General features: G+C 41.8%; 1 protein-coding gene across 8 annotated transcripts in view; it reads left to right on the top strand.

Moving 5' to 3' along the window:
* SPATA6L (spermatogenesis associated 6 like) overlaps nt 1-18,859 on the top strand; it is an 81,530-nt gene extending 62,671 nt beyond the window's left edge. For all 8 annotated transcript variants that reach the window (XM_033237234.1, XM_033237235.1, XM_033237238.1 and 5 more), the window contains 3 exons: nt 11,587-11,680; nt 12,757-12,863; nt 16,333-18,859. In XM_033237234.1, the coding sequence (XP_033093125.1) occupies nt 11,587-11,680; nt 12,757-12,846 (184 nt within the window). In that variant the 3' untranslated portion in view covers nt 12,847-12,863; nt 16,333-18,859. The remainder of the gene's footprint in view (nt 1-11,586; nt 11,681-12,756; nt 12,864-16,332) is intronic.
* Nucleotides 18,860-22,925: the final 4,066 nt, after the last annotated feature.

Here is a 22,925-nt window from a genome sequence, read left to right as displayed (position 1 = left end):
GCCCGCCATTGCTGAGGCTTAAGTAGGTAAACAAAGCCGCTGGGAAGCTCGAACTGGGTGGAGCTCACAGCAGCTCAAGGAAACCTGCCTGTCTCTGTAGACTCCACCTCTGGGGACAGCCCACAGCTGAGGTCTAATAGGGAAGCAGCGGGGGCCGGTGCAGAGGCGAACGACTCTGTCTGACAGCTTTGGGGAGAGCCGTGGATCTCCCAACGCGGAGGTTGAGATCCGAGAACGGACAGACTGCCTGCTCAGGTGGGTCCCTGACCCCTGAGTAGCCTAGCTGGGAGACATCCCCCACTAGGGGCAGTCTGACACCCCACACCTCACAGGGTGGAGTCATCCCTGAGAGGAAACTTCCAAAGGAAGAATCAGACAGGTACACTCGCTGTTCAGCAATATTCTATCTTTGGCAACCTCTGCTGCTGATACCCAGGCAAACAGGGTCTGGAGTGGACCTCAAGCAATCTCCAACAGACCAACAGACAGTCCTTCTGACTGTCAGACGGAAAACTATCAAACAGGAAGGACACCTACACCAAAACCCCATCAGTACGTCACCGTCATCAAAGACCAGAGACAGATAAAACCACAAAGATGGGGAAGAAGCAGGGCAGAAAAGCTGGAAATTCAAAAAATAAGAGCGCATCTCCCCCTGCAAAGGAGCGCAGCCCATCGCCAGCAACGGATCAAAGCTGGTCAGAGAATGACTTTGACGAGATGAGAGAAGAAGGCTTCAGCCCATCAAACTTCTCAGAGCTAAAGGAGGAATTACGTACCCAGCGCAAAGAAACTAAAAATCTTGAAAAAAGAGTGGAAGAATTGACAGCTAGACTAATTAATGCAGAGAAGATCATAAACGAAATGACAGAGATGAAAACCATGACACGAGAAATACGTGACAAATGCACAAGCTTCAGTAACCGACTCTATCAACTGGAAGAAAGAGTATCAGCGATTGAGGATCAAATGAATGAAATGAAGCGAGAAGAGAAAACCAAAAGAAAAAAGAAGAAAAAGAAATGAGCAAAGCCTGCAAGAAGTATGGGATTATGTAAAAAGACCAAATCTACGTCTGATTGGGGTGCCTGAAAGTGAGGGGGAAAATGGAACCAAGTTGGAAAACACTCTTCAGGATATCATCCAGGAGAACTTCCCCAACCTAGTAGGGCAGGCCAACATTCAAATTCAGGAAATACAGAGAATGCCACAAAGATACTCCTCCAGAAGAGCAACTCCAAGACATAATTGCCAGATTCACCAAAGTTGAAATGAAGGAAAAAATCTTAAGGGCAGCCAGAGAGAAAGGTCGGGTTACCCACAAAGGGAAGCCCATCAGACTAACAGCAGATCTCTCGGCAGAAACTCTACAAGCCAGAAGAGAGTGGGGGCCAATATTCAACGTTCTTAAAGAAAAGAATTTTCAACCCAGAATTTCATATCCAGCCAAACTAAGTTTCATCAGTGAAGGAGAAATAAAATCCTTTACAGATAAGCAAATGCTTAGAGATTTTGTCACCACCAGGCCTGCCTTACAAGAGACCCTGAAGGAAGCCCTAAACATGGAAAGGAACAACGGTACCAGCCATTGCAAAAACATGCCAAAATGTAAAGACCATCGAGGCTAGGAAGAAACTGCATCAACTAATGAGCAAAATAACCAGTTAATATCATAATGACAGGATCAAGTTCACACATAACAATACTAACCTTAAATGTAAATGGACTAAATGCTCCAATTAAAAGACACAGACTGGCAAACTGGATAAAGAGTCAAGACCCATCAGTCTGCTGTATTCAGGAGACCCATCTCACATGCAGAGACATACATAGGCTCAAAATAAAGGGATGGAGGAAGATCTACCAAGCAAATGGAGAACAAAAAAAAGCAGGGGTTGCAGTCCTAGTCTCTGATAAAACAGACTTTAAACCATCAAAGATCAAAAGAGACAAAGAAGGCCATTACATCATGGTAAAGGGATCAATTCAACAGGAAGAGCTAACTCTCCTAAATATCTATGCACCCAATACAGGAGCACCCAGATTCATAAAGCAAGTCCTTAGAGACCTACAAAGAGACTTAGACTCCCATACAATAATAATGGGAGATTTCAACACTCCACTGTCAACATTAGACAGATCAACGAGACAGAAAGTTAACAAGGATATCCAGGAATTGAACTCATCTCTGCACCAAGCGGACCTAATAGACATCTATAGAACTCTCCAGCCTAAATCAACAGAATATACATTCTTCTCAGCACCACATCGCACTTATTCCAAAATTGACCACATAATTGGAAGTAAAGCACTCCTCAGCAAATGTACAAGAACAGAAATTATAACAAACTGTCTCTCAGACCACAGTGCAATCAAACTAGAACTCAGGACTAAGAAACTCAATCAAAACCGCTCAACTACATGGAAACTGAATAACCTGCTCCTGAATGACTACTGGGTACATAACGAAATGAAAGCAGAAATAAAGATGTTCTTTGAAACCAATGAGAACAAAGATACAACATACCAGAATCTCTGGGACACATTTAAAGCAGTGTGTAGAGGGAAATTTATAGCACTAAATGCCCACAAGAGAAAGCTGGAAAGATCTAAAATTGACACTGTAACATCACAATTAAAAGAACTAGAGAGGCAAGAGCAAACACATTCAAAAGCTAGCAGAAGGCAAGAAATAACTAAGATCAGAGCAGAACTGAAGGAGATAGAGTCACAAAAAACCCTCCAAAAAATCAATGAATCCAGGAGTTGGTTTTTTGAAAAGATCAACAAAATTGACAGACCGCTAGCAAGACTAATAAAGAAGAAAAGAGAGAGGAATCAAATAGACGCAATAAAAAATGATAAAGGGGATATCACCACCGACCCCACAAAATACAAACAACCATCAGAGAATACTATAAATGCCTCTACGCAAATCAACTAGAAAATCTAGAAGAAATGGATAATTTCCTGGACACTTAACACTCTCCCAAGACTGAACCAGGAAGAAGTTGAATCCCTGAATAGACCAATAACAGGCTCTGAAATTGAGGCAACAATTAATAGCCTACCCACGAAAAGAAGTCCAGGACCAGATGGATTCACAGCTGAATTCTACCAGAGGTACAAGGAGGAGCTGGTACCATTCCTTCTGAAACTATTCCAATCAATAGAAAAAGAGGGAATCCTCCCTAACTCATTTTATGAGGCCAACATCATCCTGATACCAAAGCCTGGCAGAGACACAACAAAAAAAGAGAATTTTAGACCAATATCCCTGATGAACATCGATGCAAAAATTCTCAATAAAATACTGGCAAACCGGATTCAGCAGCACATCAAAAAGCTTATCCACCATGATCAAGTGGGCTTCATCCCTGGGATGCAAGGCTGGTTCAACATTCGCAAATCAATAAACATAATCCAGCATATAAACAGAACCAAAGACAAGAACCACATGATTATCTCAATAGATGCAGAAAAGGCTTTTGACAAAATTCAACAGCCCTTTATGCTAAAAACGCTCAGTAAATTCAGTATTGATGGAACGTACCTCAAAATAATAAGAGCTATTTACGACAAACCCACAGCTAATATCATACTGAATGGGCAAAAACTGGAAAAATTCCCTTTGAAAACTGGCACAAGACAGGGATGCCCTCTCTCACCACTCCTATTCAACATAGTGTTGGAAGTTCTGGCTAGGGCAATCAGGCAAGAGAAAGAAATCAAGGGTATCCAGTTAGGAAAAGAAGAAGTCAAATTGTCCCTGATTGCAGATGACATGATTGTATATTTAGAAAACCCCATCGTCTCAGCCCAAAATCTCCTTAAGCTGATAAGCAACTTCAGCAAAGTCTCAGGATACAAAATTAATGTGCAAAAATCCAAGCATTCTTATACACCAGTAACAGACAAGCAGAGAGCCAAATCAGGAATGAACTTCCATTCACAATTGCTTCAAAGAGAATAAAATACCTAGGAATCCAGCTTACAAGGGATGTAAAGGACCTCTTCAGGGAGAACTACAAACCACTGCTCAGTGAAATCAAAGAGGACACAAACAAATGGAAGAACATACCATGCTCATGGATAGGAAGAATCAATATCGTGAAAATGGCCATACTGCCCAAGGTGATTTATAGATTCAATGCCATCCCCATCAAGCTACCAATGACTTTCTTCACAGAATTGGAAAAAACTGCTTTAAAGTTCATATGGAACCAAAAAAGAGCCCGCATTGCCAAGACAATCCTAAGTCAAAAGGACAAAGCTGGAGGCGTCACGCTACCTGACTTCAAACTATACTACAAGGCTACAGTAACCAAAACAGCATGGTACTGGTACCACAACAGAGAAATAGACCAATGGAACAGAACAGAGTCCTCAGATATAATACCACACATCTACAGCCATCTGATCTTTGACAAACTGACAAAAACAAGAAATGGGGAAAGGATTCCCTATTTAATAAATGGTGCTGGGAAAATTGGCTAGCCATAAGTAGACAGCTGAAACTGGATCCTTTCCTTACCCCTTATACGAAAATTAATTCAAGATGGATTAGAGACTTAAATGTTAGACCTAATACCATAAAAACCCTAGAAGAAAATCTAGGTAGTACCATTCAGGACATAGGCATGGGCAAGGACTTCATGTCTAAAACACCAAAAGCAACGGCAGCAAAAGCCAAAATTGACAAATGGGATCTCATTAAACTAAAGAGCTTTTGCACAGCAAAAGAAACTACCATCAGAGTGAACAGGCAACCTACAGAATGGGAGAAAATTTTTGCAACCTACTCATCTGACAAAGGGCTAATATCCAGAATCTACCAAGAACTCAAACAAATATACAAGAAAAAAACAAACAACCCCATCAAAAAGTGGGGAAAGGATATGAACAGACATTTCTCAAAAGAAGACATCCATACAGCCAACAGACACATGAAAAAATGCTCGTCATCACTCGCCATCAGAGAAATGCAAATCAAAACCACAATGAGATACCATCTCACACCAGTTAGAATGGCAATCATTAAGAAGTCAGGAAATAATAGATGTTGGAGAGGATGTGGAGAAATAGGAACACTTTTACACTGTTGGTGGGATTGTAAACTAGTTCAACCATTATGGAAAACAGTATGGCGATTCCTCAAGGATCTAGAACTAGATGTACCATATGACCCAGCCATCCCACTACTGGGTATATACCCAAAGGATTATAAATTACTCTACTACAAAGACACATGCACACGTATGTTTATTGCGGCACTATTCACAATAGCAAAGACTTGGAATCAACCAAATGTCCATCTGTGACAGACTGGATTAAGAAAATGTGGCACATATACACCATGGAATACTATGCAGCCATCAAAAAGGATGAGTTTGCGTCCTTTGTAGGGACATGGATGCAGCTGGAAACCATCATTCTTAGCAAACTATCACAAGAAGAGAAAACCAAACACCGCATGTTCTCACTCATAGGTGGGAACTGAACAATGAGATCACTTGGACTCGGGAAGGGGAACATCACACACTGGGGCCTATCATGGGGAGGGGGGAGGAGGAGGGATTGCATTGGGGAGTTATACATGATGTAAACGTTATGCACATGTACCCTAGAACTTAAAGTATAATAAAAAATAAAAAATAAAAAATAAAAAAAAAAAGAAAATGGCTATCTATTCTTAGCGTTTTTCAGAAATGACAAAATAACTCTATATTCAAATGTTAAATCATGGATTTAAGGAAGCCAGATCACATCTTTTAATAAAATCCATTAATATATGGCGAGCTTTTGATTAGTTATTTTATTAGAGGAAAATAATACAACATAGATTAAAAAAAAAACTGGCTCTGGGCTGGGCACGATGGCTCATGCCTGTAATCCCAGCACTTTGGGAGGCCAAGGCGGGTGGATCACTTGAGATCAGAAGTTTGAGACCAGCCTAACCAACATGGAGAAACCCTGTCTCTACTAAAAATACAAAATTAGCTGGGCGTGGTGGCATATGCCTGTAATCCCAGCTAGTCGGGAGGGTAAGGCAGGAGAATTGCTTGAACCCGGGAGGCGGAGGTTGTGGTGAGCCGAGATTGTGCCATTGCACTCCAGCCTGGGCAACAAGAACAAAATTCCGTTTAAAACAAACAAAAAAACTGGCTCTGGCACACAGAGATAGGTGGTCAGAGACACACTTACACCTCTCTATGCCTGGCCTCTGTCCCCTCCTGTCTTATGCTTTTGCCACCAGCCTGGAATTCAGCAGACTGGCAAAGCATAGGAGGTTGTCCTGGATTTAAAGACTTGTAAAGGATTGATTTTAAATGAAGAGTGGAAAGAACTTTCAATTGGCAGTGGTCAGGAGACATGGGCTCTAGCGCTCATATGTCTCTAAGTGCTGGGTGATTTCACACAGCTACTTGACCTAATTTTTTTAATTAATTAATTTCTTTTTTTGAGATCGGGTCTTGCTTTGTCACCCAGGCGGAGTGCAGTGGCACAATCACAGCTCACTGCAGCCTTGACTTCCCCAACCCAAGCAATCCTCCTGCCTCAGCCTCCTGAGTAGCTGGGACTACAGGTGCGCACCACCATGCCTGGCTAATTTTCGTATTTTTATTTTTGTAGATATGGGGTCTCACTGTGTTGCCCAGGCTCTTCTCCAACTCCTGGGCTCAAGCAATTGTCTTGGCCTCCCAAAGTGCTGGTACTGGCATGAGCCACTGTGCTTGGCTTCAACCTTTTAAACCTCAGTTTCCTCATCTTTAAAATGGATGTGATGATCAAAGATCCATCTGCATACAGCCACAAAGTGCTTCTCAGCTGCCAGAACTGGGGAAAACCCATGGTTTTTTTTGTCCCTGTGCCTTCTATCTATAACACCTCCCAAACTCCTTAAAATCAGTACTGCAAGCTTTTCTGAGAGACTGTATTGAGCATGCTGTTATTGGGTAACTGTTGTGGACAATGGACACCATCATGACACATCTCTGCTTTCCACTGGCTCACATACTAGACAGGAAGGCAGACATACCCCATGTCATTGAATATGAGATAGACTGTGGTAGGCACTTAACAGAAGTACAATCCAAATGCAGGGGAAAGACAGAGTGGAAGGAAATCAATTCCATCAGGAGAGAGATCTGAGAAGGCCTCTTTTCTCTTTAAATACATGTTAGATGGTTTATGCATTCATTCAGCCAGCCTTTCCTGAACGTCTTTATGCAGCAGGCCAGCAATTCTCAACTCTGGCCAACAGAAGAATTGCTTCATGTTTACTGAGTCAAAATCAACTGGGATTGGAATTGAGTATGTGGGCGGGGAGCGCATGAAATCTGTGGTTAAGAGGAAAGCATGATTGATACTCAATCTGCTAGGCCTGGAATGGGAACACTGACATTTAAGACATTTCTCCTGATCTCTGAAAACTTGCAACCTAGTAGAGAATATAAAATAATAATAATAATAATAATAATAATAATAATAATAAAGAAGTATGCGAAGAGCTTTCTACAAAGCAGAACTTTGTGGATAGTGTGGAACAAAAGTTACTGGAGTATAAAGAAAAAGGGTGGAACTTCTGGAGTGTTTTAATGGAGGAGGTGATGCTTTCATGTGGCCGTGAGGGGAGAAGATTGGATTATGATGGGGTTCATGGAGGTGAGTGATGGGAGGTGGGAGGCAGGGGCACTGTCAGCTTCCAGCAGTTAGATGAGTTTGGAGAAAGTTGGTGCCAGGACTCAAAGGTTTGAGGGGTACCTTTGTTGGCTGACCTAAGGAGTTTGGGCTTTGCTTGAAAGGAGTGAGGAGCTCTGTGATATTAGTCACGGGAGTTGGCACAAGTGACTTTAGAAAGATGAGTCTTAGCTGCAGACCAGAGTTTTACTGGCCATCTCTGATAAGGCAGCAAATTCTTTGTGCCCAAAGTCTCTCTAAACTGGTAACTTGGGACCTAGTTGGACTATGAGTTTGTAAATAAGGCCATGATTATCAGCGACAAAGAATAACACAGCTACAGAAAGGCCATCCAGTTTGCCCATAGCTGTCCTGGTTTTAGTACCAAAAGTTTGCATTCTGGGAAACCCTTGAGTCCCAGGCAAACCAAGACAGCTGGTCACCTTAGCACTAGAGAAGTGGCTCTGAAGATAATATTTTAAAAACAGTTCTTTTGAGCGAGGGATGTGCCCTTCATATCCTTGCAGAACACATTGCCCGTTGGCTTTAGAGTGATCACCAGGGCAGATTCCTGGGACCCTGGGGTTGCCAGCACTGTGTCTCCACTCACTCAGTGTTCTTTTCACACCAGCATTATCAGGACCACTCTTTCTCTGTGCCCAGTTCACAAGGGTGCATGAGAATACCTGTTGTGTTTCTGCTCACTTAATACTGAAGTCAGTAAGGATCAATGTCTTAGGGATGAGTTGGGAGACAAATTTTGGAGTGAGAGTCAGCCCAAGGTTTTGATGGACGAAGTAGAAAACACTTTATCAGAGTGAACAATGGGAGTACTAAAGGAGGGAGAAACACTACCAAGCCTGTTCCCTGTATCCACCATCTGAATAGTGTCATGCCCCTTCAGCACACCCTCTCTCTGCACATTACTAAAGGACAAGGTAGATCCCGTGGAGAAGGCTGTAGTAAAGGCACCACGTTGCTCCCATCTGTTGACTCATCATTCGCCGAGATCTTCAAACATAAAAAAATAAATTGCACGTAACAATAATGGTAACAAATATACGAGTTGCTTTGGTACTGGTTACTCTAGATCTATGAAAAAGCATTTACAGTATCCAGCTGGTGGCTGTTTTTAAAATGCTAGCTTCATTTATAGCTTCAACATATTTCTATTCCTTCCTCTTGAACATTCTTAGAGAAGGGCCAGGCGTGGTGACTTACGCCTATAATCCCTGCACTTTGGGAAGCGAGGTGGGTGGATCACTTGAGATCAGGAATTTAAGACCAGCCTGGCCAACATGGCGAAACCCTGTCTCTATGAAAAATACAAAATTTCATTGGGCATGGTGGCACATGCCTGTAGTCTCAGCTACTTGGGAGGCTGAGGCAGGAGAATTGCTTGAATCTGGGAGGCAGAGGTTGCAGTGAGCTAAGGTAGTGCCACTGTAGTCCAGCCTGGGTGACAGAATGAGACTCTGGGTCAAAAAAAAAAAAAAAAAAAATTCTTAGAGAAGCATAGAAATAATGTTTGTAGTGACATGGGCAGTGCTTTAGGTGGTGCTTCCATTTGCTATGAGTTGTTTTCTTGGGTTGGCAATGGATTTGTGTAGATCCTTTCATACTCTTGGTCTTGTCTCCCTGGAAAAACCAGTGGGACATGCTTGTCACAGAGAGAGCTGGAGTGGAGGCCCAGATGTGGGCCGGAACCAGCCAAGCAGAGGGGCAACTGCACAGGGTGGTCATTCATATGGTAGCCATAGTAACAACTGGATTTCCAGATGTTCCTGTCATTTCCAGTGTTTACCGCACATTAATTAAAGATAACCTTTTTTTTTTTTTCTTTTTTTTTGAGATAGAGTCTTGCTATGTTGCCTAGGCTGGAGCACAGTGGCGCCATCTCGGCTCACTGCAACCTCTGCCTCCCGGGTTTAAGCATTTCTCATGCCTCAGCCTCCCAGTATCTGGGACTACATATGTACCACCACCACGCCTGGCTAATTTTTTATATTTTTAGTAGAGATGGGGTTTCACCATGTTAGCCAGGCTGGTCTGGAGCTCTTGGCCTCAAGTGATCCACCCATCTCAGCCTTCCAAAGTGCTGGGATTATAGGTGTGAGCCACTGTGCCTGGCCCCAAGTGGCTATAATTCTTTGGGTATTTTTAGAAAACTGTATCTGTGCCTTTCATTATCAAATTGCTATGTACACTTTTAGCTTAGTTGTATACCTCAGACTTTAGGATTTGGTAACCATCCGCCTCCTGAATATGAATGGATATATGAATGAATGAATGAATGAATGAATGAGAGAATGAATTCAATCACTCAATAAATATTTATTAACTACTTATCGTGCTATTCAGTTCCTACTCTGTCCTGGGATGAGCTATTAAGCAAAGAGTCTCAGTCTCAATTTCACTCTAGGAGTAAAGACTGCCATTAACCAAATAATGACAAAATGTCCACTGGTGCAAATGGTATTAATGAGGTATAGATAAATGAAACTGCAAGTTCGTATAACAGAGAAGCTGACCTCCTCTGCAGGAGAGGGCTCAGAAAGGCCTTTGCTGAGAACTCAACAATTGAACTGAGCTCTGAAGGGTGGATAGAAGTTAACAAGAGTAGTGAGCAGGGTTGGGAGGTAGAAGAGGGAACAGTGTTGCCAAATGCCTATGGAAGGTAGAAAATGCTCTATGTTTGGGGAACTGAAAGAGACTATCAAACCTATGGTTCAGTTTGGAGTCTGAGTGGCCTAAAGTAAATGAGATATAAGATAAAGTCCTGGTGGTAGGAAACAACCAGGATTGGAGGCTGGGTATAGTGGCTCACACCTGTAATCCCAGCACTTTGGGAGGCTGAGGCAGGAGGATCACTTGAGTACAGGAGTTTGAGACCAGCCTAGACAGCACAGGGAGACCATGTCTCTACAAAATATTTAAAAGTTAGCTCCGCATGGTGGTGCCTACCTGTAGTACCAGCTATTTGGGAGATTGAGGTGGGAGGATCTCTTGAACCCAGGAGTTCGAGACCAACCTGGGTAGCAAGACCCTATCTCTTAAAGAAAAAAAAATAGCCAGGCATGGCAACATGTACCTAGTTGATCCTCTTTACCTGGGAGGCTGAAGTTGAAGGATTGCTTGAGTCCAAGAATTCAAGGCTGCAGTGAGCTATGATCATGCCACTGTACGTTAGCCTGGGTGATAATCTCTCCCTAAAACAACTACTGGGATTAAATTTTATATTACAATTTTTTGGATTTAAATTTCATATTAAAAGTTTTTGGATTAAAATTTTAAATGTAAAAGTAGGGTTTGTTCATGAGAGAAATATCTGAAAAACAGGAAAGTACAAAGAAGAAAAGAATCACTCATAGCCACACATAGAAACACAAAAAATTCTTTTTTTTTTTTTTTTTTGAGACAGAGTCTCGCTCCGTCCTCCAGGCTGGAGTACAGTGGCACGATCTCAGCTCACTGCAAGTTCCTCCTCCCGAGTTCATGCCATTCTCCTGCCTCAGCCTCCTGAGGAGCTGGGACTACAGGTGCCCGCCACCACGCCCGGCTAGTTTTTTGTATTTTTAGTAGAGACGGGGTTTCACCATGTTAGCCAGGATGGTCTCCTGGCCTTGTGATCCGCCCACCTCGGCCTGCCAAAGTGCTGGGATTACAGGCGTGAGCCACCGCGCCTGGCCAAAAATTCTTAACATCTGAGCAGTTTTTATTCCCCAGTGCTTTTCCTATGGGTAGGTTTAAGAAAGACATTGAAATCACAGTATGTTTACCATTTTGCATGCTGCTGTTTTTTATTATGATTAAGTTTTAAATATCAGTCCATATTGTCATGTGCTTTATTTAAGTGTCCTTTTTAGTAGCTGCTTAATATTCCACCCTGTTCCATCTGTTGAGCAGGTTCCATCCTGGTTCTCAGTCCACATGGAAGAATATCCATGAGAGGGTATGCAGTCTTCTGACATCCCACAGAGCACAGCAGCACCAAAATAAGGTTAGACTTTCTTATAAAACTAAATCTTTGCTCACTAAATAATATGGGAACAGGGATCTATAGTCTAGTCAGGGAGACAGATATTAATCAAATAACCACAGAAATAAGTGGAAAATTGTGAGGCTTACCAAGGAGATTACCTGTTGTCCTGAGAGTGAATGGTAGCAGGTATCTGACATGGCTGAGAGTCAGGGCTGGCTTCCTGAGGATGAGACAGTAGGACTTGGATGCAATGGAGGAGTAGCAGCTAATTTGGTGCACGGCACTCATCAAGCGGAGGTCCTTTCAAAGGACTAAGAGAAAGCAGGCTAACTGGCCCACAGAGCATTCCTTTCCCCTGCACACATGAATCCCAATCCAGTGAAGAATGCAGTTGTGTGTGTGAGCTATGTAAGGCCACAACATGGAAGAAAGTTGTTCTAAAATTTAATAAGGTGGTTTTGGCTGTGTGACTTTTACAGGGGTATGGGGAGTGCTTCTGATCCATTGGTAGGTATTCCCAGTATTTTGTCACTGCTTCAGACACACAGCTAAGTGGCCGTTTACCAGCTCGAAAGAATTCAAATAAAGGAAAACAGTGCCCCCAGTGGCTGAATTTAATGATGCCATGTATTTGAATGAGTCATCTTGACTTACTAAATACTGGCATATGCTAGATTTGTAGGATGATGCTTGAAAATAAATGTTTACCCTAACCATGAGGGTAGTGAATTACTTTACTTCTTTTCTGCAAAGTCATAGGCTTTGCTTTAATTCCCAACCTTTTCGGGCAAGGACTCTCTTTAAAATGTAAACAAAGACCTGGTTTGGGGCTTAAATCTATAATCCTAGTACTTTGGGAGGCTGAGGAGAGAGAATCCCTTGAGGCCAGGAGGTTCAAGACCAGCCTGGCAACATAATGAGACCTCGTCTCTACAAAAAAAAGAAAGATTCTACATACACACATATATAGTGAACCCCATATAATGGCATAAATGGGATGCACAGACCTCTTACATGCAAAACTACACCTCTGGGTATCATCCATCTCTATTATGTTATGGGCAACATAATTGCTGGATTTGTTTTCATTGTAGGAAGAGTCTACCTCTGAAGTAAATTATATCATTGAAAGACCAAGCTACCCTCTGAAGAAATACCCACTGCACGAACAGAGATATTTTTAAGCTGCTGTCTTGTATAAGTAAGCAGCTTAAATACTTCTCCTTATCTTGGTTTGCTAAAAGAATTTCAGTTTTCTCCTATCAATATGAAGTAACTAGAAAGTATGGAGGACAGGAGACTTGGAGGAGACCCGAGAACCACGTTCTTCCCTTGCTGTGTATAATGGAGCTCTGATAACGGCAATGCATGTGTCTTCCAGTTCTCTTGTCTTTTGTAATCATCTCCCCCGCCCCCACCATCACCCTTTGTCTAATGGACCTTCCAGCCTGTTTTCAGCTCCTTGAACACGAGCTCTTTCCTGCCATGGGGTCTTTGCACATGTTGTTTTCTCCATCTGGAATTTGTCTTCCTGACTCTGCCTGGATAACTTCTATTTGTTCTTTCAGGCTCATGATTTTCTGCAACTTGACACTCCCTCTCTCTGTGATGCATACCGTTTAGCACACTGCATTTTTCCTTCATAAATTATGACACAATTTATTATTATATTTTTATCTGGGCTGATTGTTTAAAATCTGTCTCATCTACTGAAATGAAACCTTTATGAGATCAGAGAATCTGTCTCTGTTGCTCACTGCTTTATAACCAGTATTTAGTGCCATACAATGGAATCACATTTAACTTTTCAAACACATGTACTAGGTGTGTGCACTGAACAAGAACCTGCCTTCCCATCTCCACCCTGCTGCTGTCCCTATATCACCTGACTCTCCACAATGATTGCTACTCAGTAAAGAGAGTTTTGTTTTGTTTTGTTTTGAGATGGAGTCTTGCCCTGTCGCCCAGGCTAGAGTGCAATGGCGCGATCTTGGTTCACTGCAACCTCCACCTCCCGGGTTCAAGTGATTCTCCTGCCTCAGCCTCCTGAGTAGCTGGGATTACAGGCGCGCATGACCACGCCCAGCTAATTTTTGTATTTTTAGTAGAGACAGCGTTTCACCATGTTGGTCAAGCTGATCTCGAACTCCTGACCTGGTGATCTGCCCACCTTGGCCTCCCAAAGTACTGGGATTACAGGCGTGAGCCATTGCGCCTGGCTGCAGTAAAGGGTTTTTATAAATGCATGTTGAATATGCATTTATTATGAATGCATGTAACAAGGAAACTCTGGAATTCAGATCTGTGGCAAATAGCCACATTGTGGGACATCATAGTTTCTCATATATTCTTTTCTTTTCCATTCAAGCTCAGAATAATAATCCCTCTTCCTTATGGCATGCGGCCTGAGTGCTGAGACTAGTACACATACTTCACATGTATTAAACAAGTTCGTATCTAATTCTCAGGACAACCTGATGAGATAGGTACTATCATTAGTTCCATCTTACAGCTAGGGAAACTGAGGCATAGGTTAGGTCCATTGCTCAAGGTGACATGGCTAGTGAATGGTGGAGCTTTATTCTCCTAACCACTACGTTCTATTGCATTTTCAAAGCTGAGTTGGAAATCCATGCAGAGAAAGAGCAGGTGTGTGAAGGAGGGCCCTTTGGAACCCAAGCAGAGTTTGTGGGCATTGCCTTCAGAAGGCTTCCACTAGGATCCTATAGCTTTGTAATGTATAGTCCTCATGTCAGCAGGATCAGAATAATTATGCATCTTTCTAAACAATAAAGGAATGTGGGATAACCTGCTAAGTTTTCACTGTAGTCAGGCTCCTGAAAGTCTCGTTTGAGGGTCACGCATGCTTTACAGAACAAGTTGGTTTGCCCTAGGGGTGGCCAGGGCTCCCTACCTTTAGCACAGGGGAATGTGCAGGACAGCTCAGTAATTGCCCATTCTGCAGGCTTCTACCTTAGAACGTTCTGCTTGCTAGATTAAAGGACGGATTCTGGGCCATTTATTGTCTGGTTACCAAAGTAATTGCTGTCTAGGCAATTATTTAAGTGGTTATACAGAACATAGCCCACATGATCATCAAATGCCAAATTACGCTGAATTTCAACATGGGTAATATCAAGTTACATAGAGCCTTGAACCAGCTGATATGTGGACACTGATGTCGGGGGATAGAGAGAAAGTAAGAAAAGAAAAAAACACGTCAATTCTGTCTTGGAAAATAAGTTTCCTACATAACAGGAATTCCCACCCAGTGGTTTGACATAAGTTTAGAATACCTTCTCTGGAAGTCTCCATACCATCCTCCCTGATACCACTTCCTGAGTCATGGATTCCTGGAGAGGCTGGGATCCTGGAAGGTCACTTTAGTGAAGGTTTAGTGATTGTAAAAAACCCAAGTGACTCTGGCTAGTCATAAGCAAACAGGGCATTTATCTGAAAGATGCTGAGCATCCATCTCAGTGAGTCTAGGAAAGATCCAAACAGGCAAGATCAAATAGCTAGAACAGGACAGCCAGAGCCACTCCTGTGGATTGGGAGGACAGACCCCAGGCAGGAGGCATCCCCCACACACAACCCAGTGGCTCCCACGGTGTGTCCCAGTTCTGGCTTTTCTTGAGGACTCTCTTCTAATGGCAGCACCAATTCCTGTCTCTCCCCTTCTCCATATCTGTTTCACTGCCAGGTCCTGGCTCCCCAGTGATCTCGAGATCCCAGGGAGATGAAAAAGTGGATTCTTACCACAAAAAGGTCAGGGATTCTTTAGCCAAAAACAATGAGTCAAATTATCTGACCAGGTAGAGGGAGGGAATGAGTGAAAGAAATGGGTTGAAGGGGTTGGAATACATCTACTTCTGGATCTTTTGGGACTTGGTGGTTTTGGTATAAACAGAGTATCCCTTGTATATTTAAAATTGGTGAATTTTACCATACAAAAAACAAACATCCAAAAAACCAAACAAAACCTCCCACAAAGAAACCCATCAGATTATCCCTAGTTCTCTTGGAAGGCATGATTGCCATGACATCATGGCCCCCAGTGTGCAATGCCAAATTACAGAGTGAGACTGCATCACAAAGAAAGGAAAGAAAGGAAGGAAAGGAAAGGAGGAAGGAAGGAAAGAAAGAGAAAGAAAAGAAAAAGAAAGAAAGAAAGAAAAAAAGAAAAAGAAAGAAAAGAAAGAAAGAAAAAGGAAGGAAGGAAGGAGGGAAGGAAGGAAAGAGAAAAGAAGAGAGAAAGAAGGAAAGGAGGGAGGCAAGGAAGGAAGGAAGGAAATTTGTTCGGTGGAATATAGTTGATTGGAACATGTTTAACAGGTCAACTGAATAACACCTATTTTGGCACATTTACTATGTAGCAAGGACTGTGCTAACTCTTCAAAATAATAGTAAGAGGTAGATACTCTGTCATCATCCTGATATTTTACAAAGATGTCAAGTAAATTGCCCAAGGTGGCACAGATGCTCACTATGCTCATTGGGTTATTCTGTTGTGGGAATCCAGGGAAAAGGCTCAGCGATTAAGTGATCCCAAGGCATAGCTACATGCCAAGATTGGGGTAGTATGAAATTATCTTTTTCTCCTTACTTGTATTGATTGTTTGTGTTTTTCTCAATACCACATGTAGAATGTATTGCTTCATATTTTGCAGGGGAAATTAATGAAAGCTGAAGGAGGATCGTAAAGAGCTCACTCACTGAAACAATTGAAGCATCCTTAAAGAAATGAATAATTTTTGTTGTCTATGTTGAGTCACTGATGTCTAATCCCCTTTAAACCAAATGCTGTGCTCAGTCTTTTGTGCCCAGGTAAGAGTTGTTGATTAAAATGTTTGCTGTTTGGGGGCTCACATTTTCTTGTCAAGCTGGAAAATTTGTGTTTTTGCATGTTTATTTTGAACATGAAAGAGAAAGCACTGTAGTTGGGTGGCAGATGTTTATCCATTTGGAAAGCACTTCTTAGAATTCTAACAAAAATGTCAAGATGCCTTTTAAGGTATTCTTCATTTTTGACAGTGGATGTGTTCTTGAAAACTTCTTTCTTTCTCTCTTCTTCCTTCTGATCTCTTTCTCTCTCTCTCTCTCATTAATTATATATGAGCTAGAGGAAGTTGCTATTCACAGGAATAACCTGATAAATCCTCCAGAAAAGACTGTCAACCTGACTTTCTCTTTTTGGTATATCCTTTTTTGTTATTGTTTTTATCTTAGTGTTAGGCTTGATTTACATGAAGTCCACTAAAAACCTTGGAAAAGAGAGCATTACATCTGGATAATTCAAATCTTGTTTTAAATGTTGAATTTCTGTGATAAATTTGTAAGAGGAGGCTAGCTCCTTTGGAGTGTAATTTACACTGCTCCTTCTGTTTCCTACTCCTTTGTTCCAGCATTTCTTTGTAAATTTAGATGAGGAACAAAACCTTCCTCAAATATTTCTCCAAAAGAACTACACATTAAGTAAATAGGTCTACAGACAGGACTGCCAATGCCAGGTTTTAAAGTTAGTTAAGAAGGTGCATTTATGAAATGCTTACACAGTGTGAGGGAGCAGGAAGACGAAGGGGATGGGATAAAGGGAGACTAGAGGCACATTTGTCTTCATTGATACAGACCCAGAGAAGAGGGGCCTGAAAATGGAAACTTATGTCCCTCCTTCATAGTATAACCATAGCATTTTCCTCTACCAGCCCTACTATATAGTGTGAATGTTTGTGTTCCCTCAAAATTTGTATGTTGAATTCCTAACCTCTAAGGAAATGGGGCCTTTTGGGAGGTGATGAGGTTGTGAGGGCGGACCCCTCATAAATGAGATTAGTGCCCTATAAATAGGCTCAAGGGAACTTATTTGCCCCTTCCACTGGCGAGGAGACAGCGAGAAGGCGCCATCTCTGAACCAGGAAGAGGGCCCTCACCAGATTCTGAATCTGCTGACATTTTGATCTTGGACTTCCCAGCTTCCAGAACTGTGAGAGATAATACCCAGTTCATGACATTTTGTTATAGCAGCCTGAATAGAGTAAGACACTACCCGAAAACTTGTTCAGTTTTTAGAAGATTCAATGAGAGCCAAGTTTTCTTTTCTCATTGTGATCATAGGGATTGGTTCATTAGGTAAATTAAGAAAATGAAATTAAAAATTAGAAAAGGAACTCCAAAAACAAAAACAACAAAATAAAATTCATTTATCCTCTTCTCAGAATTTCAGCCAAATAAAGGTGTATCCAAGTTGAACCTCCCAATCTAAAAATCTGAAATCTGAAATGCTCCAAAATCTAAAACATTTTGAGCACCAATATAATACCATAAGTGAAAAATTCCACATCTGACCGCATGTGGCAGGTTGCAGTCAAATGCATTTGAAACTTCAATTCATGCTCAAAATTATTTAAAATCATGTATAAAATTACCTTCAGGCTATGCGTATAAAGTGTATATAAAACATAAATGAATTTCATGTTTAGACTTGGGTCCTATCCCCTATCCTGAAGATACTTCATTGTGTTTATGTAAATATTCCAAAATACAAAAACAAAAACCAAAACCCAAGTTTAAAACACTTCTGGTCAGTCCCAAGCATTAAAGATAAGGGAGACTCAACCTGTATCACAACCAGCATTCCACCTTGGCAAGGCCGACAGCAAGCTTAAATTACATGTGCTAATATGTTCTCAGTCTCTCTGAAACTATGGTTGTCAATTTGTTATTTTGATGTTACCTCTAAGTAGTCATCAAAAATAAGAAAATATTGTGTTACATTAAGGTTATGCTATAAGTCTCAGCTAAAGGAAGGCAGCCCTAATGAATTGGTATCCCATTTCATTTATTGTTAAAATATACACCATGCATTCAATATTCAGTGTTTTTTGAAATGCTTTGAGCATAACTCTTTAATTTAATAAGATCTTAAATACCCATTCTTATTTAAAGTCATTTTTGATTTTCACACTAAATTATACTTTTTTCCCTCTGCTTTCTCATTTATTAACTCTATTCCTTAAATTATTATCATTTTTACTTTTTGTTTTTCAAGGAGTTATCTCAATTTTGAGGAATCATGCTGGGGCAAGGATTGCAGTTGAAGTATTTTGCTTTTGGAGTATATAATAGTATGAATAATTTTGTGATGTTTGGGGGTTTGGATTACTTTGGGAAGATCTGTGTCATTAAACATCATAAAAATAATTCCCATCTGTCTTGCTTCAGTTTATAATTCCTTTCTTGACTTTTATGGTTGCAGATATGTCAAAGCGTGGAGCATATTTTATGGGCATGTTTCATGGGGTCTTGGTTTGCAGAGACTCCTAAGAAAATATCCTTTGTGGAACCTAGGCCCTCCAAACAAAAACTGCTATACAATGAGGCCAGTTCTCTATAGTCACCTGACTTAGCTGAAGCCTGTAGGCCATGAATTATGAAAGAGATTTTTAAAAAACGAAAGTGCAAATGATATGTTTGACATAAAAGAAGTGGTTGGTTTTAGGTGTAATTTGAGAAGACTGATGGGTATGTGTGTGAGTTTAGCCCTAGCACCCAAATGCCAGGCTACTCTCAGTATAGCCAGTACTCCGCCGAGTTGGTTCCATCAAAGGAGCCTGCTGGGTTCTCTGGAGAGCAGCCTGAGGAACAGGATATGCTCTCTAGTCCATGCTGTGACCAGAGAACCCACTAGTACCACCGGGTGGGGCTGCTGTCTTTCTCTGGTTAAGGGACCCCTCCTAGCACTACTTGGGGGACCTGCAGGTCTTGGGGAGACCTCTCTTCGCTTGTGCTGGGAACCCTGCCAACAGTGAGAAGAGCCCCAACCTTTTGCTCCTTTGGCCTGGGAGGCTTCCATCCTCCACACTGAATCTAGGGGCACCAAATTATGGCAGTAAAGTTACTTTGTTTATCAAAGGAAAGAACCTATGCTTAATTTCACATAGGGAATTTGGTCAAAACAGGGTCATGTCTAGGACAGAAGCTATTACTTGGTGCAGATGGGTCCTTTTCTTGATAGCTGAGTTGATGGAGCTTCTTCAACAAAATGAGGAGTTTCTGGTCCAAAATTTTGCCTTGGGATTCTGCATCTTTTAGAGTGATCCGTTAGCACCGCCCCACCTCACCCCCCACCCCCACCGTGTGTGTGTGTGCGTGTGTATTTTGTTTTCTTTTTTTTTTTTTTTAGTATAAAAAATAGAGAAGAAGTCTCCCTATATTGCCCAGGCTGGTGTTGAACTCCTGGCCTCAAGTGATCTGCCGTCTTGGCCTCCCAAAGTGCTAGGCTTGCAGGTATGAGCCACCGTGCCCCTCCGAGTACCTGGATTTAAATCCTAGTTCTGCCATCTACAGGCCGGGCTGAGTGCCTTGGACAGATGATTTAACCTTTTTGTGTCTCAGTGTCCTTATGTATAATACGGAGGTAATAATAGTATCTATCTAATAATGTTATTGTTGGTAGATAATACATTTAAAGTACATTAAATCAGTGCCTGGCACAAAATGAGCACTCAGTGGGCATTAGCTATTCTTATTCTCATCTCATTTAATTTTTTGAGGAAAGCATTGTTCCCTCTATTTCTTGCTAAGGACACTGAGGCTCAGAAAAGCAAGTGTCAGAGCCAATTTGCAAACCCTGCTCTGTGTTGTTTCCAAATCTCAGGTTCTCTGTACCACTTCCTGTCACCCCTTGGCTGCCACCTGGTTGGCCTTGAGGCATCCCAGATAATTCAGCCTAAAGGGTTTGAAAAACATGAACTCAGAACATTTCAGAATAACAGAGCAACTGAGGTCTCTTGACAGAAGTTGGAACAATTAACCACTTCTTATTTAGGCCAACAAGAGAGGCTTTCTGCTCTTATTTCCTGTCATTGGAATGTTATGTTTGTAAACCGCATTTTTAGGAAGTCCCCTCCTCCCCACCACCCCCAAATAAACTTTCCTGTTCCTTTTTCTCCAGGAACTGACACTCACTGAAACTGGAATTTTGAACTGGGGTAAACATCATACTTGTTTTATTGGGATGACTTCCAGGAACAGACCATAGGCAGTGGCAGTAGGTGTTATTGCTGGAAGTGTTGCATTCGCAGTAGGAACTCTTCATTATGAAAGCTTATTTGTTGTTGCTTAAGGGATAGGATGACGTCCTTTGTTCACTGGGTCTCCTCCCAGCCCCACAGTTAACCAATGGTTCCACAGCCTCGAATGGACCTACTCAACTTGTATTTGTTAAACTCCTATGTGCTCACTATTGCGCAGGACCCTGTGGAGTAGGGAGGGGTCACAATAAGGGGTATAAAATACAACCTGTGCCCTCTTGAAGTTTCCAGACTTACTGGGGCAATGAGATGATAAATGAGATATTTCAAGTGTGATTCCCAAAAGATGTTGCAAACTCGGATGTCTTTAGGGCCAGGCAGGATTTGTGACTGTCAGAAGCAGTGGAGTTTGAAATAATGGTGAGTGATGGGAGCTGGAGTGAAATGGAGCATGTAACACCCCACCCTTCCACAAGGTGTTCATCTTCAAATTCAAATCTAAACCAGCCAAAGGCTCTGTAGCCCACATAAAGCTGATCTGAAGCTGGGTCTTGCCCAAAGCCACCAGTTTTGACTCCTGTTTAGTAGTATAAAGTAATGATATTGATTTACAGTGAGGTTTGTGAAATTCAATTTCATTACTTTATAATCAAGTCTTATTGATCGACTTAATAATACAAGGCAGTATCGGATTATGTGCCAAGATACTGTTGCTTCTGTATGTTTCAGGAGGTTAGAAACAGGGTGTATTGGGATTGGAGGCCAAGAATTTATTTTCAGTGTTTAAAAAATAGGCAGACCAGGTAGAGAAGAGATTTGGGAGAGTGAGGCAATTGGGGAGAGTGTAATGAAGCATATGTGTATGGAGAAGAGGAATCTTCTGCAGTGTCCTAAATATTCAGGTGAGTATTTTCAACTTTGTGCTGTAGACAATAAGAAGCCATTAGAGTTTTGGAGCCAGAAAGCAAAGTATTAACCTGATGATCTTGTGTAGGATGGGTTGGGAGTAGGTAGAGGCTGGCGGTGGGGAGACTGACAAAGCCTTTGAAGAAGTCTGAAAATTAGGGCAATAGAACCTGAACTGAGTAGGAGAGTCACAGGGAAGAGAAGGGCTGATTAGACACCAGGGCTGGGAAGACATCATGAGACAGCTTATTTTAGGGGTGCTTAAAAACCTGTGCGTATATGGGGGAGGTATCTGGCCCTTTTAAGGAAGAAGTGGTTAAGTCAGGTGGCCTGGGCTTGTTACAAAGTGAAGGTGAACTACTTAGTCAGCAGAATGAAGTATTGATGGAGAGAATAATTGCCCTGAAGAAATAAGGACACAGTGTCCTTCATTTTGTGGATTCATATTCTTCATGATGTGTGAGGCAAGATGAACTGAAGGACTAAGGGAACAAAAGAGGAGCTCAAATGAAATCCTTTAGGGACTTTTGTTTTTGTGGTCTCTTTTTGGCCACGGAGATAGAATAGGGAACACTCAGAATTAGTAGGGGGCAGGGTGGGTGTTTCAGAAGCAATGGAGGCCTTGTCTGGGATTTTGTTTAGTATTTTTTTAATCCCTCTGAATCTTGTTCTTATCGTGAAGGCCTCATGGTTGTAAATAGAATTTAGAGGATTATCAAAATACAAGTTGTTTATTCAAGAATTACTTGGGAAGAGAAAATGCAGGAGTACACCACGTCCAGTGATTCATGTCTGGACAGAGGCTGAGTCTTGGGTCACTCACTTCACAAAGAGGCATCACTGTTCACTCAGGGGCTCCCACCTGAAGCCCAGAGCAGAGGGATTCAAATAAATGGACCAACCTCTATAGACCTGCCTTGCAACCTCAAGCCTCTTGGGGACAAAAGCAAGAAGAAATGTTTATGATCCTAGATTGTAGGGGAAATAATGGTGATTTTTAAAAACACAATTCCCAATCTAGGAAAGAGAGACTACAGAAAAGATTGATGAGATTGATTTTGGATAAGTTCAGTTTAAAAAGATGGTGGAAAGGCCAACAAGAAGTGGTCAGTAGAAGTTGGAAGTGGGGATCTGAGATTTGGCTTGGAGATCAGTGCAGGAGAAACCAAGGGCAGCTGTAGGTTTTGTGGATACGCATTGTTGTTAATCATCTGCATAGAGATGGTAGTTGAATCCATAATATTGGAGGAGTATCTGGTGGAGAGAGAAAGACCAGAAGCATGTGAGCTTGTTCATTCATTCCACAAATATTTGAGGGGACCCTG

This window comes from Trachypithecus francoisi, unplaced genomic scaffold (assembly GCF_009764315.1).
Source record: "Trachypithecus francoisi isolate TF-2019V2 unplaced genomic scaffold, Tfra_2.0 Lachesis_group16, whole genome shotgun sequence".
Lineage (NCBI taxonomy): Eukaryota > Metazoa > Chordata > Mammalia > Primates > Cercopithecidae > Trachypithecus > Trachypithecus francoisi.
This window is presented reverse-complemented; position numbering and strand designations above follow the sequence as displayed.